General features: G+C 35.9%; 1 protein-coding gene across 1 annotated transcript in view; it reads right to left on the minus strand.

Moving 5' to 3' along the window:
- The window catches only part of OTOG (otogelin), a 99,250-nt gene that overhangs the window by 46,035 nt on the left and 37,308 nt on the right, over positions 1-15,907 (minus strand). The window contains exons 23-30 of the mRNA XM_070935098.1: positions 13,780-13,887; positions 10,359-10,497; positions 8,946-9,080; positions 8,243-8,389; positions 5,981-6,100; positions 4,661-4,777; positions 2,473-2,629; positions 1,506-1,532 (exon numbers count right to left, since the gene is read on the minus strand). Coding sequence (XP_070791199.1) covers positions 1,506-1,532; positions 2,473-2,629; positions 4,661-4,777; positions 5,981-6,100; positions 8,243-8,389; positions 8,946-9,080; positions 10,359-10,497; positions 13,780-13,887 — 950 coding nt within the window. The remainder of the gene's footprint in view (positions 1-1,505; positions 1,533-2,472; positions 2,630-4,660; positions 4,778-5,980; positions 6,101-8,242; positions 8,390-8,945; positions 9,081-10,358; positions 10,498-13,779; positions 13,888-15,907) is intronic.

A 15,907-nucleotide genomic window follows, 5' to 3' on the forward strand; every position in this document is an offset into this window, starting at 1 on the left:
TTAGGAATAACTTTATCGTTGGGGGTCACCACAACATGAGGAACTGTATTAAAGGGTCGCGGCATTAGGAAGGTTGAGAACCACTGCCTTAGCTGCTTGCCTTGCTTCGCTTGCCTGAATCCATTCCATCAGCAAGCAACTCCCTGCCTGCAACCAAGCAGGCAGGGAGTTGTGGACTTCAACTCCCAGAATTCCTCAGCCAGCAAAACAAAGCTGGCTGAGGAATTGTGGGAGTTGAAGTCTACAAGTCTTAAAGTTGCCAAGGTTGGAGACCCCTGTTCTATTGGGTACGTAAGTTTTTTTCCCCTTTGGGATCTTTAAAAAAAAATAGTTAATTGGGTTTTTTTTTAGTTCTTTTTTAGACCTAGCCATTTAAAGTTTAGGAAGTTTTAAATTTAGCTTTCATATAAAAATAAAAATAAAATAAAATAAAATAATATTTGTGTAGCTTTCTGAGATTTAGTGTGTTTCTGTAGTGTTTCACTCTAACTACACAAACACACAAAATCTCACAAAGCTGTATGTGGAATTTTGTGTGTGTGAAGTGTGAAAGTTGGGTTTTTGGGCTTTTTGTGGCTGTGTGAAGTTCCTGCTTGTTGCAGGGGCCATTTTGGGTCTAGCACAGCTACTTTTACATTGTGGATGAGCCAGTTGTGTTGTGTTGTGTTGTGTTGTGTTGTGTGTGTGTAAAGCGTGAAAGTTGTTTTTTGGGGCTTTTTGGGGCTGTGTGAGGTTCCTGCTTGTTTCAGGGGCCATTTTGGGTCTAGCACAGCTGCTTTTACATTGTGGGTGAGCCAGTTGATGTTTTTTTAATTTTTATTTGGTGTGCGTTGGAAGAGGGGTAGTCTTATACGGCGAGTATAGCCCAAACCCTATATTTTAACAGGAAAAGTAGGGGGTCGTCTTATACGCCCAGTCGTCTTATACGCCGGAAAATACGGTACATGGCAAAAGAAAAAGTCTATGATGAATTAAACAGTTGCAATATACAGTGATACTTTTTAAAAAAATAACATAGCATACTACCCAAATAATTAAATCAGAATATACATGAAATATTATATATCAGTACTAAAGCATTGAACTAAATCAAAATATCTTTTTTTTCCAATGGAAAACAAAAGAATTAATGACTTTTAAACTTCAAAAGTTAAGATAAAACATTCAGAGCAGAAAATTGCTAAGGAGAAGAAAAACTGCTGTAACTTCTACTGAGATATGATTACTTTCTTCAGCCTTTTCTTTTCATACTCTCCTTGATTTTCAACCTGATTTTCTAACTGATCAAGAGTGTAGGAATGTAACTAGGTCTGAGATGCAAAGAATAATTCTGTGGATTAGCCTGCCTGACAAATTGTTAGATTATATACTGTATTTCAACACTATAATGACAAAGTTACATACATATATTTAAATAACAGCGTATTCCAATGCATTGCACAAAGTATCACTAACATGGAAAGGGGGCATAAGGAAAAATACCTAACTCTCAGATCATTGCTTACCTTTATTGATATATTCACAATCATATGCTATAAAAAACAAAAGCAAACAATTAGAATGTATGTATGCATATACAAGCCATTTTTCTTTCATCTCCACTGAGAAGACAAATTAAAGCTGGCAGAAATGTCTTAAACTTTTTTCACTGACTGTAATAAGAAAACACTTATCCTTTTATGACCTCTAGTGGTATAGTAATAATTTTAGTTGTCCTTCCTATAACAATATCACAGTTGTCTATGAACACAAACCACATTTGTATCGGAATAATAATCCAAATTTAAAATAGCAACCACATACTTTCTCTGTGCATACTTAAGTGCAGGATATAATTTTAACCCAAGTACAAGTTGTAAGAATGAGAAAAAAGAACTGTGCTCTAAAGTTTGCTTGTGAGATATTATTCAAGTTATTGCTATGTCTACAGTTCAATCAAACAGACATTTAAAAAAATCTTTAGATATATTCTCTTACTTTCCTCATCTCATTTATAATTGATACTGAGAACAGAATTCCGGATATAAATCAGAAATGGGCAAGTTTTCTGCAGTTTGTGGTTGCAATTTTGAATTTGTATTTATATATAAGCCTATAAAGGTGTAGCAGAAATGATAATGAAGCTTCTATTTACGAAACTTGGACTCCCATTATCAGATGTGATAACAGGAGAGGATATCACTGATGGTGTAATTAACTGAAAGATAAAAGTCACTGAGACATAGAACAGCACTTATCAGTAGCTATGGATGGATGGATGGATGGATGGATGGATGAACTACTATGACTGATCCTTTTGTATTATATTTAATGTGTCTGATTCATAAAACTGTACGAGTTTTAGCCAATTCTTGAATGCAAGAAAGGAAAATTACACAATCAAAAGCCAGCTGAATATGTATGAAGAAGCAAAATCAAACTGATAGTATAGCTTTGCAAGGTTTGTAAATGTAATCTGATTGTCATACTTACGACATAATCTAGGAGATCTCCAGTCTACTGTAACTCCTTGTTGACAACACTGATGAGCATAGGCTGAAACACTTGTACAGAAACATTCACAATCCCCTCCCTGGTTACAACCACATGTGTCAATCAAACAGTTTGAATAAAACCAAGTGACATCAACCTGAAAAATGTAAACATTACTATAATAAATCATCCCCTACTTACATACTGATTTATACATAAAGAGCAAGCATCTGAACTAAATTTTAGGGGCATGTCTATGGAACATGTCACATAATATTTATTACTTATCTGTATTTGGCATTATAGTCCAATCCTAAATTTTCTCCTGCTGGTGGGAACATTCTCTGAATTCCAATCCACAGATGCTCCAACTAAGGGAAGAAGATGCCCTTAGCCAGTTTCTCCTTCTCTTTGCAGCCACTTTCACCAAAGTAAATCTGCTTTTGGATACTAGGAAACTCTCAAAAAGGGGAAGAGGAGTCGATAAAGGAGAAGGTTTTAGTAGTAACCATCTCCTATATGCTTTGCCCCAAGGAGCTCTTCTATTTGACCTCTTAACAGAGGTGGAATGTTTTTGTTTTGTGAAATATAAATGAATATTTCAATTTCTAGTTTACATCCTATGCATATATAAATTTGCTGATATTTGTATTATTTAAATAGTGAAATGAGATAAATTATTACTGAGAAAAAATAACTTCTATATTGACAAGAACATATGCGCGTATAATGTTAACCAACATCCTATACCAGAGGTTTAAACAAAAACTTGGATTAAAAAAAAATTGGCACGTTGTATTTGTGGGCAGACTCCTGCACCTTGGCAGAACCCTTTAAAATAATTGCATCTTTTCCTGAGCTTGCATGGCTGCTTTCGCAGCTGATGACAACCCAACGGAAAAGACATGCTTTGTTTGAAGTATTTCTCATATGTGGTCACTTTGCATCAGATTTGCTTTTCAAATCTGGAACTCTACTCAGGCCTGTATTGATACACTACATTTGCTGGAAGTTAGAACTTGCAGGTCAGTCATTCACATTTTTTTTCTTTTCACAGACTGGCTTGACTGGAAGCAAGAGAGATAGAAATATATTAAATAAATGAAATGAATAAAACTTGAATAATGTCATTGTACCTCCACAAGAAAAGCAAATCTTTGACAGTTCAAAATGACATCTCCTTCAAGAATTAGCATCTGGACAGATGTGGAAAAAGACAGTCTCTTGGAAAATCAAGTCCTAAGACATTTAGGACTTTAAATATAATTTTTTTAAATCTTCCGTTCAATTGTGTCCAATTCTCAGAGACTGCCTGGACAAGGTTTTTCCTGGGAAGGTTTTTCAGAAGTAGTTTGCCCTTACCTGTTTCCCAGAGCCAGAAGATATGACAGACCCAAGGTCACCCTACTGGCTTTGTTCCTAAGGTAGGACTAGAACTCACAGTCTCCCAGTTTCTAGTCTGATATTTTAACTACTACACAAAACTAGCTCTCTTTAAAGATTAATGCCGGCATCTTAAATTGTCATCCAGTAAAAACTGGCAACTTGTTTATTTCTTTCAGTTTAGGGGTTAAACATGATCCTTGTATATTACATCAATTAGAAACTTAACACATTTTATATTTGTAACTCTTGGATTTTTGTCTAAGGTAGACACATGTAGAGCCATGATGTAACCAAGGCCACAAATCCAGTCTGCTCAGTAACATAACTGCCATACAGCAGCTATTTGTGAGTCCAGTGACAGTAAAATATCAAGAAACATTAACTTCCAGAATGCCATGTGCTCTTTCACAGGGAGTGCAACCCCAGCAGAAATAGGCTTAATTTTAATCGTTGTGCAGTTTCTCATTATCAACAGAAATTATCAATGTCTGCATTTAATCTCATCTTGCTCTCCATCCACCAGCTTATTATTGAAAGAAGTATATAATTTGCTTCTTTGGAGAAGCAAGGAGTTAGGAGAAACAGAGCTGCAGCTCATGTTCCCCTTATGATCTCCAGATGCCCTCCCCACAGTGATTTCATATGGTTGGACAGCATGACGAACAAGATGTAACCCTGTGGGACACCAAATATTAATGGTTTGGATTTCAAACAGCAGCGTTTCAAGACCAACTACTGGACCACCTGGGGACATTTTGCTTTAAATGCTACACCCTTAACTTTTCTCTGTATTGTTACTCACCACTGGATGGCATGACTCAAATATTTCACTTAATAGTATTCCACATTCTTTCTTTGCAAATGCTTCTCTGAGTGGGTTTAAAATGCAGGGATGCCGAATATCAGAACTATCAACACACTGAATCCAAAAACAAAAGAATAAAAGAAGAATGACCATAAACTTGTATTCTCTGAGATAGACTACATGTAAGGTAAACCTCCTAGGAGGGAGACATAGACTCCTACATAACTGCATATTGAAATAGTTAACGAATCTCAAACAAAGAGTTTGAGTTGAGTCAAACAGATAGTTTGATTACTGGCAGCATGGAAATATTAAATCCCTAACAACCACCAAAACACGGTGCATATTGGTATATTGCCATACCTTTTGTTTTTGTTAAAGCAACATGTTGGGGAAAAGCTGAAGAATGAAATCATGAAAAATGTGTCATATTTTTAATTTCTATGGAAATGTGATTTTTTGGGGTATAATTCTAATTCTTAAGGTTATCATGAAAAGCATGAAAAGCATGTGGCTGTGATCTCATACACAAAAATTCCTCTACAGGTAGTGCCAATCTATAATACATGTTAGCAAAAGAATGTTGGTGATTTGAAAAGCTAACTTACATGCATAAGCAGCATGTAATTTCCTTTCTGGGCAAGCAATATTATACAAAACACTGAAACAGAGGAAAAATAGTATGCCGAACAAATTAAAGGAATGATATGAGAAAAAGAAACCTAGCTAGAATCTATCTTAAGCATGACTATCCTTCTGAAAATGCCCCATGAAGTCAAACCCCATGATTACATTAAGATTTAAATGGAAAAAAAATCACAAAGCTGCAACAGTAGAGAACACTAGTTTACTTTCAAATGAATAGTCATTAATCCCAAATTTAGTTTATTTAATTGCAATGTTTATATCAGCAGCATGCTTATTCCAGCCTTCTACATCTTTGAATAAATGTGCAAGGCATGCTTTCACTCTGCCTCTTGTTTTCAGCCTCCTTCATCAAAGTAAGAATAACTTCTGCTGCCAACAGACTTCTTTGGCTATGTGGTTTTTGCAAAGACTGCAATCTACAAAATCTTTGAAAAATCAGGATGTTACATCATTTGGAAAATAGGGTTTACAGGTAAAGTTTTCTTTGTTCAAAAATTCCTAAGCAACAAAATCAGAGCATTCATCTTCTTTCTCTTTGCATTCCCTCCAAGTATTTGAATTCATAGAAATCTGACATCTATACACTATTATAAATCAGTAAATATGATTGGTGCTTAATTTTAGGCAATAAAAGACAATATAATGAGGGACCATCCTCCATTACTTTACCTCAACAACTGCCCAACTGCTCCCAAATTCTTGTGCATTTGTTAACTCAAAATTTTCTGGAGTTCTCATTTCATTTATTGTTTTGGAGTCAAAATTTCCACATAATCCAGACAACTCACCCTAGACATGAGGCAAAATTAATAACTCTTAATTACAGACATTTATAACCGCACATCTGATATGATTATTTTCCACATTAATAACATAGAATCTAGCCTTCCCTTAGGCTTGACAGCTGGCTGGGTGACTTTGGGCCACCCAGCCTCTCAATTCAATCCACCTCAAGGGTAGTTGTTATGGGGAAAATAGGCTGGAGTATTATTTATTTATTCAATTTTTATGGCCCAGACATGACTCTGGGTGGCAAATAATCATAACATCAATTGAAACCAATTAAAAACACAGTAGAAAAAAGTAAATATATTCAGCAGCTGAAAGTATTATCTATAAATGTTAATATAAGCAGGAAACTGGGCCCTTAACACAATTGGGACTCCAGGCCCAGGCACATAGCCAGGTCTTCAAGGCCATATGAAAGGCCAATGTGATCAGAGCCATCCTAATCTATGGAGGGAGGATGTTTTGTTACTACAGAAAAGATACACCTCCTAGTCCCCACTAGGCTACATTTCTTGACTGACAGGACTCAGAACATGAACATCCTGCTGAACTAGATTGAATGGATAGAAACAACTAGAAGACAGTCCTCAGGTGACCTAGTCCCAAGCTATGAAGTTCAGCCAGTACTTTGAATTATACCAGAAACATACTGGCAACCAATGCAACTCACAAAGCAGTGGTATTATATGTGTCAAGTACCCAACACCATTTATTGCCCAATACACAATCTGCATGCAGCCTCCCCAGCCAGACTTTTTTTACCTTTTGCTACCAAAATTTTATGGCAAATTGCTGAATGGTATGTCAGCTACAAATAATCCCAAATAGTAAAATAGATTCTCCAATAGAAGAGAATCCATTAGATTTAATACACATATTTCCTTTAGATAAATTGAATCCTCCACCTGAAAAAGGTGCTGAAAAATTATGCCATGCTCTTCCAGTGACATCAGTGACATTACCACCACCCCCCTTCAATCTTATTTTTTTATTGCCAAAGCTGATCACTAAAAAATGCTATTCAGTGTGAATCTAAGATTCTCCTCCTACCCCTTTCCCCTTATTACTGTTGTTTAAGCCAATGAAAGTATCAGAGTATGACAAACAGGTTCTTTTTTGAATTTTGTTTTACAATGGTGGCAATAGACACAGAAGTTTTAATGTTTGTTATTATATACAGTGATATCATTTATAGCAAGTTTTTGTAACATTTATATGCAATGCAATATAAACAATACTGATATCAGGTTTCCTCCTAAACCTCTCTCCCAGAGACTATCCAATCTCTAGCTCTCTGGCTCCCTCCCCTGTTTTTGAGCATGACAAGAGAAAGAATGAAAAGAATAGGCCGGAATTTACTGCAGTGTGTTCAGCATGGCGTGACCTTCTGTTCAGCCAAACACTTGCTGCTTCTCCATTGGGTGAAGAAGATTCTCAGGGTCTTCTGCCAAGTCCTTCCTCAGAGATCAGGACTTCTCCAAAGTTGATGCCCTCCTTTCCTTCTTGGGGGAACTAAAAGTACCGGCTTAATACAGTCAAGTCCCTCCTTCCTATTCTTGGATGGAACTCTCATCCTTCTGGGTCTTCACTTCCCTTCTTCCATGAAAGCTACCCTAGACCTTTCTTCTCCCTTCTCAACCAGGACCCAACAACTGCCCCACACTTAAGGTTGTCTCTCCAACCTTTCTCTCAAATCACTCTAATCAGGCCATGCATAGAACTTCCCTCTTCTCTCCTTTTTTCTCTCTCTCCAATTTTGAGGTTATGTCCTCCAGCAATTAAGGAGATGGTGCCCCCCCCCACTGTCCCGGCTTTAATCTCTCACACCTCTGTACCAGGCTGGACCAATGACACTTGCTATCCCAACATCTCACTGAAATAGTCCTGGGTAGCAGCCAGATCAGCTCATCAGCCCTCATGACAGCACTGCTACCCTTGGGGTGATTTTCCTCTTCCACATGTTGGTTTACACCAACAAAATAGCAACCACACCAGACCATTAGACCCTCATGCCACAATGACCAACAAACACAAACCAACTTTCCACTCTTTAAAATTCCATTTATTCCAGTGGATGATATAAGTAGAAACTTAAATCTCTTCCAAGAAGGAATTAAAAGTGTAAGAGAAGTTTCATCTTACCTGCCACTGTGGCCCAGTCTCGACATGAACAGTTGTTCTTTGATCCCACATTACTGTGATGTGTTCATTAGGAAAATGAACAATGGTGAAAAACCCAGCCTTCCATATATACACTTGCTGCAGTTTATCTATGTAACTCAGATGACTCTATTAAATGTCAGACATGCATAACAGATTATAGGCATTTAATGAAAGCTTTATAATATAATTTCAATATGCATTTAGGAAAACAACCATATTAGGTTCTGTCTAGATTTAGCATATTATTTCTTATGTGGATCTACTTTTAGAAACATTTGATGTGAATAAGAACAGCAATCCAAGACACACTGGACTTGTTAAAAATTCAAATAAGAATTACACTTTGTCTTCCTCTGTAAGAAAAATTATTATTTTCTAGCCACTTTTACATCTCATCCACTAGATGATGCCAGATACTGGTATAACATCGCAATGCAAAACAAAAAAAACCCGGATATATATTGTGTGATGTAATAAACTGTAAGCATTGTTCATGAAGATATATATATCTATAATGTTTAGAAAAGAAAAGGAAGACTAAAACATAGATAAATAAGCATGACTAATTTTAAGAGTTTCTGGAAGTTCAAGGATTGCTAATATTCATCATGCAATATGAAAATGAATGATGGTGTTTTGGGTTTGATCTACATATCTTAACTTCAGTTCTGCTATAACTTACCGGATCTCCAGTGTCATCATCAAATATTATGAATGATTTTCCTACGTTAATGGAAACATACTTTCTGCAAATGATTCCAATGTTAAAGCAGTTAACATTTTCTATGATGACTGAGAAACTAGTAATTGAGGAACTCTGCAAAATAATAATAATAATAATAATAATAATAATAATAATAATAATAAGGCAGCTGATTGCAATTTGCAAACATGAAGTGCACCTTAGACCTTTCCAACTCTTCAGCCTACCTGTTCCTCTTCTTTCTCTACCATTTGTGGCATAAATGCAGGAACAGCTACTTTGCAAGATGCAGCAAAGAAAAAGATCCCCCTCCCCCATCATCGATCAGCCATTAATAAGCTTGTTAATTCAGGATTTATATTCAGATACGACTTTTAATTCAACAACTTCATGTAAGTCTAACAAGATAGCAGTAAGGCAATACATAGAGCTTTCTGGCCCCCAAGGCAAAATCTTGCAGATGGAGCTCACCATTAGTATAAGAGCTGGAGTGCCAAGACTTCCTTCCAAAGCTGCAGTAATTGAGGACAGGAGAGTGAAAGACAAGAGTCACATAGTTGTTTCTTACCAACCACAGCAACACTGGATGTCAACATTGCAAGCCTCTCCACTTATCTATTCAGTCCTACCAAATATTCATTTTTTTTAACTCAGCCATTTGAAAATAATTCTTTTTAGCATTATTTTATCTAGACTATGAAACTGAAGAAGACCACTATCTAGTGGTCATTGCTAGTGGTAACAATGAATCAGAAATAGGGGTACATCTTTGCTGCCATCTTGTTAAGGGTAGCAGTCTGGATTTTTCCAGCCAGATATATATGTTTTGTCTACTCCTTCTTCCATAATTCTATCATAAACAAGAAGGAGGAATTCAATGAGAAGAAGGATTGCAGCAATTATTGGGGAAGCAACCAGGATTTCCAAAGACTGGTTCCAGGATATGCTGCTTTGCTGAATCAGTAGCTATAGATCTATGTCTGCTCAAATGTTTACCGTACATTCTATGTTTTTCCTCCCATTTGATTCAAGTCACCTGCTATTTGGCCATTCTCTTCCTCCTGGAGATTGGGAAGCTTCTGCTTGGTGTTTTATACCATGGTTTGGTTTAGCCTGAGAATCACTTATTTCACCTGGATTTTTATTTATTAATTAACTTTCATTTATTTATTAATACATATTATTACCAAATACAATTGCATTCAATACAGTATATCCATATATGAATAGTTCCAAGTATAATAAATTAAAATTTGAATAAAACAAACTTATTTTCACTATGAGTAACTAAACAAAATTCTTTTCCTATTCGGTTTATGTTTATGTTTCTTTTTAATTGAAGAGCACAATACTTAGTTTAAAAACTGAACATGCTTTAAAATAAAGTCTTACCTTAACCAGGTAAACCTTACAGTTTCCAACATAGTCAAAAGACAGGCCATCAAAGGTTCTATAATGGCGATCTCCATATGTAGTACACATTGATGGGCATGGATGGAAATTGCAATTAAATGAGCCATGACTGCAGATGCTAAAACAGGGCAAATTTATAACAGTTACAGTATCAAATATAAACCATAACCTCTCAATATAATCTTTAACCAAATAGCATGACTCTGTTAAAAATATGTTCCTACAAATTACTGACAAGTCCATTGATTCAGAACTTGTAAAAAGTTATACTGTGTTTCCCCGAAAATAAGACCCTGTCTTATATTTTTAAAACCCTGAAATAAGCACTTGATCTTATTTTCAGGGAGGTCTTATTATTTTGGGGCACGTGGAGCAAGATGGGGCTCCTCTTGCCGTCTTGATTTTCAGCTCTGTGTTTAAATATTTTCGGGGAGGGATTATTTTTTGGGGGGGAAGACTTATTTTAGCACATACACTCAAAAGCCTGATTGGGCTTATTATCAGGGGGTGTCTTATTTTCGGGAAAACAGGGTACATGCAGCTAGGCTGATATTTATTTGAATAGAAAAGATCTAGGTAGGTAAAGCAATTCATTTTCAGAATTTCTTACAAATAAATTATAGTTATTCTTACACTCATAACAGACTGCACACTCTAACATACTGTTGTCATGGGAGAAATCAGTTACCGGTATATCATGACATCCCACATTCAACAGAATAAAACATTTCATTAATTTAATTAAACATGTATCCTATATCAGAAACTAAATACTTTAAGTAAAAATTATTATAATGTACAAACTGACTTTATTAGGCAACTAGCATATTACTAGCCAATCTAGCTCAACTTCTTTTATGTAGCATATGCTATCAACAATCATTTTAATTCAGATTCTTATTTTAAGGTATATAAAATGGCATGGGAGGAGAGGTCAAAGAACAAGTAAGACTAAACTGATTAATTCACATAGTTAAATCTGCAATGTTTTATTTTAGCTTTTGCTTCCATGAATTTTCAATGTGTTGATTTGTGGCATGCATTTTTCCTCTGAACATACAGAACATGCAGCTTGCTATGAGACCTGTCTTTTCCCATTTGATGTGATTAGATTAGGAAACATGAGCTTTTCACGCATTCTTATTGTTGCTTCAATGTCTCATGTCAAAAGGAACTGATTTTAACAATAAACCAAATATAGAAAAATAAAGAAAGGAAAAGCATAAAAGCATAAAATAACAAACTGTCAAAAGGAGGAAAAACCTGCATTGTATGAATGTTACAAAACCCATGTCTTGTTTCTTTGGTTGGTTATTTTCTTTCAATTTTTTTATTGTTCAAACACCCAGCTGACGTGTGTTGACTATCTATTCCTTCTTATCAACCCTGCAGCCTCCATTGTATCCCAAAGCTCTGCCTCAAAAAAGTGGGGGTTCTTCAGAGTAGACTCTGCCATGGAATAGGGGGCAACAGGAAAGGTGGCATTGCTGTCCCTCCTCAGGGGATGAGGGAAGCCACTTCCACTGACACAAACCTGCCACTGAATTCCATACACTGTCTCTAATGGTCATATAAAACAACAAAGTGGGATGATTTTAAAAGCAGACCTGGCATATTTCAAAGCAACCAACATAGCATCTTCCTATACATGTGCTTCTGTTCTCAATATTATTTATATAAGACAAAATGGGCCTACCATCACATGTAACATTTAGTGTAATCTGTGTTACAAGTGACCATTCAATCCTAGGCCTGAATAATAGGTTATATTTTATTTTATATTTTATTTTATTTTATATTTTATTTTATTTTATATTTTATTTTATTTATTTTATTTTATTTTAATGTTGCCCATCTCATCGAGAAGTGATTCTAAAATATAAGAACAATGAATAATAATAATCGTAACTTTTTATCAAGCTTTTTGAAAATTCCATAAAACGGACTGAGATTTAATTCAGACAGAAGACCTGAAGTTAATTTCCTAACCATTTCTGGAGGGAGCTAATAGTGTGATAAGGATCCATTTCTTAACAAGAAGATAAGAGGATGTACCAACAATTTACCTATTCTTTTGCACTACACATTAGGGATTATATTTAGATTTCTCAGCAAATACATTTTCTTCTTTAAGATGAAAGCAGGGGCCTACTACATTTTCAGAACTGCCACCAGCCCCCTGAAATTAGATTCTTGAAGGCTTTTCTTTTACTCTGTGTTTATATGCCAACCGTCAATGATCGCTACATCTGTACAGAGGTTTGGGAGCAAGGGGGGTATCTGGGCGGCTCATTTACATTCCTGCCAAGTGGAGATGGCTTATAAATTGCTTCGCCAGTCGGCCAAAAGGCTATAAATGTCTTCTAAGCAGGTATTGAGGACCTGACAAAAGGCAGATGTAGTCAGTCAGCACAAGGCTGGAGCGGGCAAAGACATCCAGACAAGGCATGGACAAGTGCTGACTGGAACAGCCTGGATTATTTTTGCTTTGTGCAGGATTTAGCTACCCAGCAGAATCAAAAGGCCCAATTAACAGAAGTTTGATAGAAAAGTAAGGAGCTAAGGGTTTAAATATGGCATTATGTTACCGTTTAATGCATGTTGTGGGTTTCAGTAATGCTTTATATGGTATAATACATTCCTACCAGTCCGGGTGATGAGATGCTTTTTTATATATTTTAATAAGATTGTTCATATGGTTCATGGGAAAAGCAGCTTTCAGCTCTTGGCTGATAAACCTGGATGAAACTTTCACCATTACAAGGAATGGTGAAAGAGCTACTGTAGGTTCTTTTTAAAAAAAGAAAACCTGTGAAAGTGCCAATGAAATTAAGGGTGAAATTATCATAATCAGAAAGTTCTTACACTCTTGAGCCCAAAAAACCACTTTTGAATTCAAATTTGAAAAGGTAATGAGGGCTAAACTGGAAAAAAAATATTAGCCTCACATTTTGAGGAGACTTTGGAACTAGATTAATATGTAAACTACAGCTTACATATTAATATATGGAAAAATATTGTATAATTAAAAAAATAAAAATAAAATAGCCTTGGCAGGAAGGACTTTAAGAAGAGAAGCCTTGGCGAGGAGACCATGTGTCTGACCCTTTCTTTTTTTCCCCAAAATAATTTTGGTGACTCCCCCCCCATGGGATTTAAAGTTAAATTTGTAAAAAGGAGAAAGAGTCTGCTTCTGAATCATAATTCTAATAAAATAGCAATCTCTTTGTATTCATTCTTTCCTAATCCATTTTGGAGACACTGAAAAATTGTTTAAATATTTGTGTTAGTGCAAACGAAATTTGAGTCCATTAAGAAGAAAAAACAATATTCAAAATATCATACTGGAAGGCATGTATAAAATGAACATTAATAAATAAAGGAAATGATTTTTACTCACCAGGTATGGCAAGAAGAAATTACTTTGTCCCCAGGAAAATATTCTTTGCCTTTCCAAGTACATGGGCATTCATTTGGCTTGAAACACATATCACCATATTTAAAAAGGCTGTTGAAACAGCAGATAGACATTCATTGTCAGTTATATTTCAATACGATTAGATTAGATTAGATTAGATTAGATTAGATTAGATTAGATTAGATAGATAGATAGATAGATAGATAGATAGATAGATAGATAGATGATAGATCCTACTGAGATACATTACTGATCTTCCACCCTATATAACTGAAGAGAAAAAGCTTCAATGAAAGAGAAAAACCTTACTGAAGAATAATAAGATTTGACTTATAGTATTCTCTTTTTTTAATGCAAGTTTGTGTGCTCAAATGCAGGAAAATCATGTCTGTCAGTTTCAGCTAAAGAACTTTTCAGCAAACTGAGAATTGTGAATTGTGACATTTAATAGCATCATCAGAAAGTTGCAGGTAAAGTGCATATTTCCCCCCAATTTTTTCTCTAGAAAAATTTCTGTGCACTTTAGGTAAGAGATCTGGATAACCACATAACAAAATGTGACTATTAATTGCCAGAAAATATGTTTTGTTGTACTGATATATAATATCCTGAATAAAATCCAATATTCTCTACAGGAATAGAAACTATAACTAAAATAGGGCAGCTGATATTCTTAGCACTAGGGCAGTTTCCTTTTTTTTTTTTTTTTTAATTTGATTTATATGCTGCCCTTCTCCGGAGACTCAGGGCGGCTTACAATGCGTTAAGCAATAGCCTTCATTCTTTTTGTATATTTTATACAAAGTCAGCTTATTGCCCCCACAAACTGGGTCCTCATTTCACCTACCTTAGAAAGGATGGAAGGCTGAGTCAACCTTGAGCCTTGGAGAGATTCGAACCAGCAGAAATTGCAGGCAGCTGTGTTAATAACAGGGTGCACTAAACCCCTGTACTATCAAGGCTCTTTGAGTTAAGCTTGACTCCTCATGACTTCATGGACAAACCATGTACTTCCCTTGGCAACAATCCAGAAAGGATTTGCCTCTATCGCTTTCGAATTAACCTAAATCACTGATATTCTATAGTAATCTCCCATCCCAGTAATGAATATTAAGCCACATTCTGCTTAGCTTTCAAGCCCAGGGAAGATTTTGTCTTTCTCAGGCAGCATCAAGTACCCAATTACAAAATTACTATCACAAGAGATCTATCAAAAACTCAAATCGAATGAAGATCATGAAAAGTATTACACCATTACACCAATGTATTATAGCATTTATCGGAAATGCACACTGTAAAGAATGGAATAAACATTACTGTGTTGCAAGTATAATGAAAATCACTCTCCACATTATCTAATTAATTATCTATGAAATTATCTAATTTCACCCTACACATTTCCCTTCCCCCTTCAAAGTGGCTTCTTCTGTCATGTTGATCTCTTTTGCAGCTGCAGTTATGTAAATAGGGAGGTATGTGGGACTCACAGGATTTCAGAGGGTGGGTTAATATAAGACTGGGCACCCCTTTCAGCTAAAGCCCTCACCTTTAGACAGCTGGATACATGCTGATTTCCCATACAAGAGCAAAAGCAACAGAGATATTGAACTATTCAGAAAGACCTTTTTCTGGTGCCTACCACTTCAAACTTTTGCATATCTGTGATGGAATGTGCACCTGGAGAAGCAAAGCACGGGAGAGTTTTGGCAACAAAGAACATTCCCATAGACTAGCCCAGATTAAAAGACTGCACAGTCTCGAGCTAGAGATGGGAGGGAAGAGGTTCACAGTAGCCACACCCTAAAATCTCTGAGGACATATCTAGTAGTTTAGAAGGTTGCAGTTTTAGATTCTGTCTATTCGGTGAGAGCAAATAAAGAATTAGACTCAATTGGATTTTGCTGTGTCGTTTTTGGGATTGGATCTAATTTTATTAGTGTTTGAAAGCAGCACAGTACTAGGCCCTATAACACTTGTTATAGTCTCCAGGCAATGGGTTGACAATGGATTGTTCTGGGCTGTCTATTGGTATGTCCCCAGTTATAATGTTCCTGGATTCCAAATGCAAGATTACAGTCATTGTGCTTATTGCAGTGTTTCCTCAGCCTTA

The sequence above is a fragment of the Pituophis catenifer genome, unplaced genomic scaffold (assembly GCF_029215685.1).
Source record: "Pituophis catenifer annectens isolate HBS135680 unplaced genomic scaffold, rPitCat1.0.hap2 SCAF_1, whole genome shotgun sequence".
Classification (NCBI taxonomy): Eukaryota; Metazoa; Chordata; class Lepidosauria; order Squamata; family Colubridae; genus Pituophis; species Pituophis catenifer.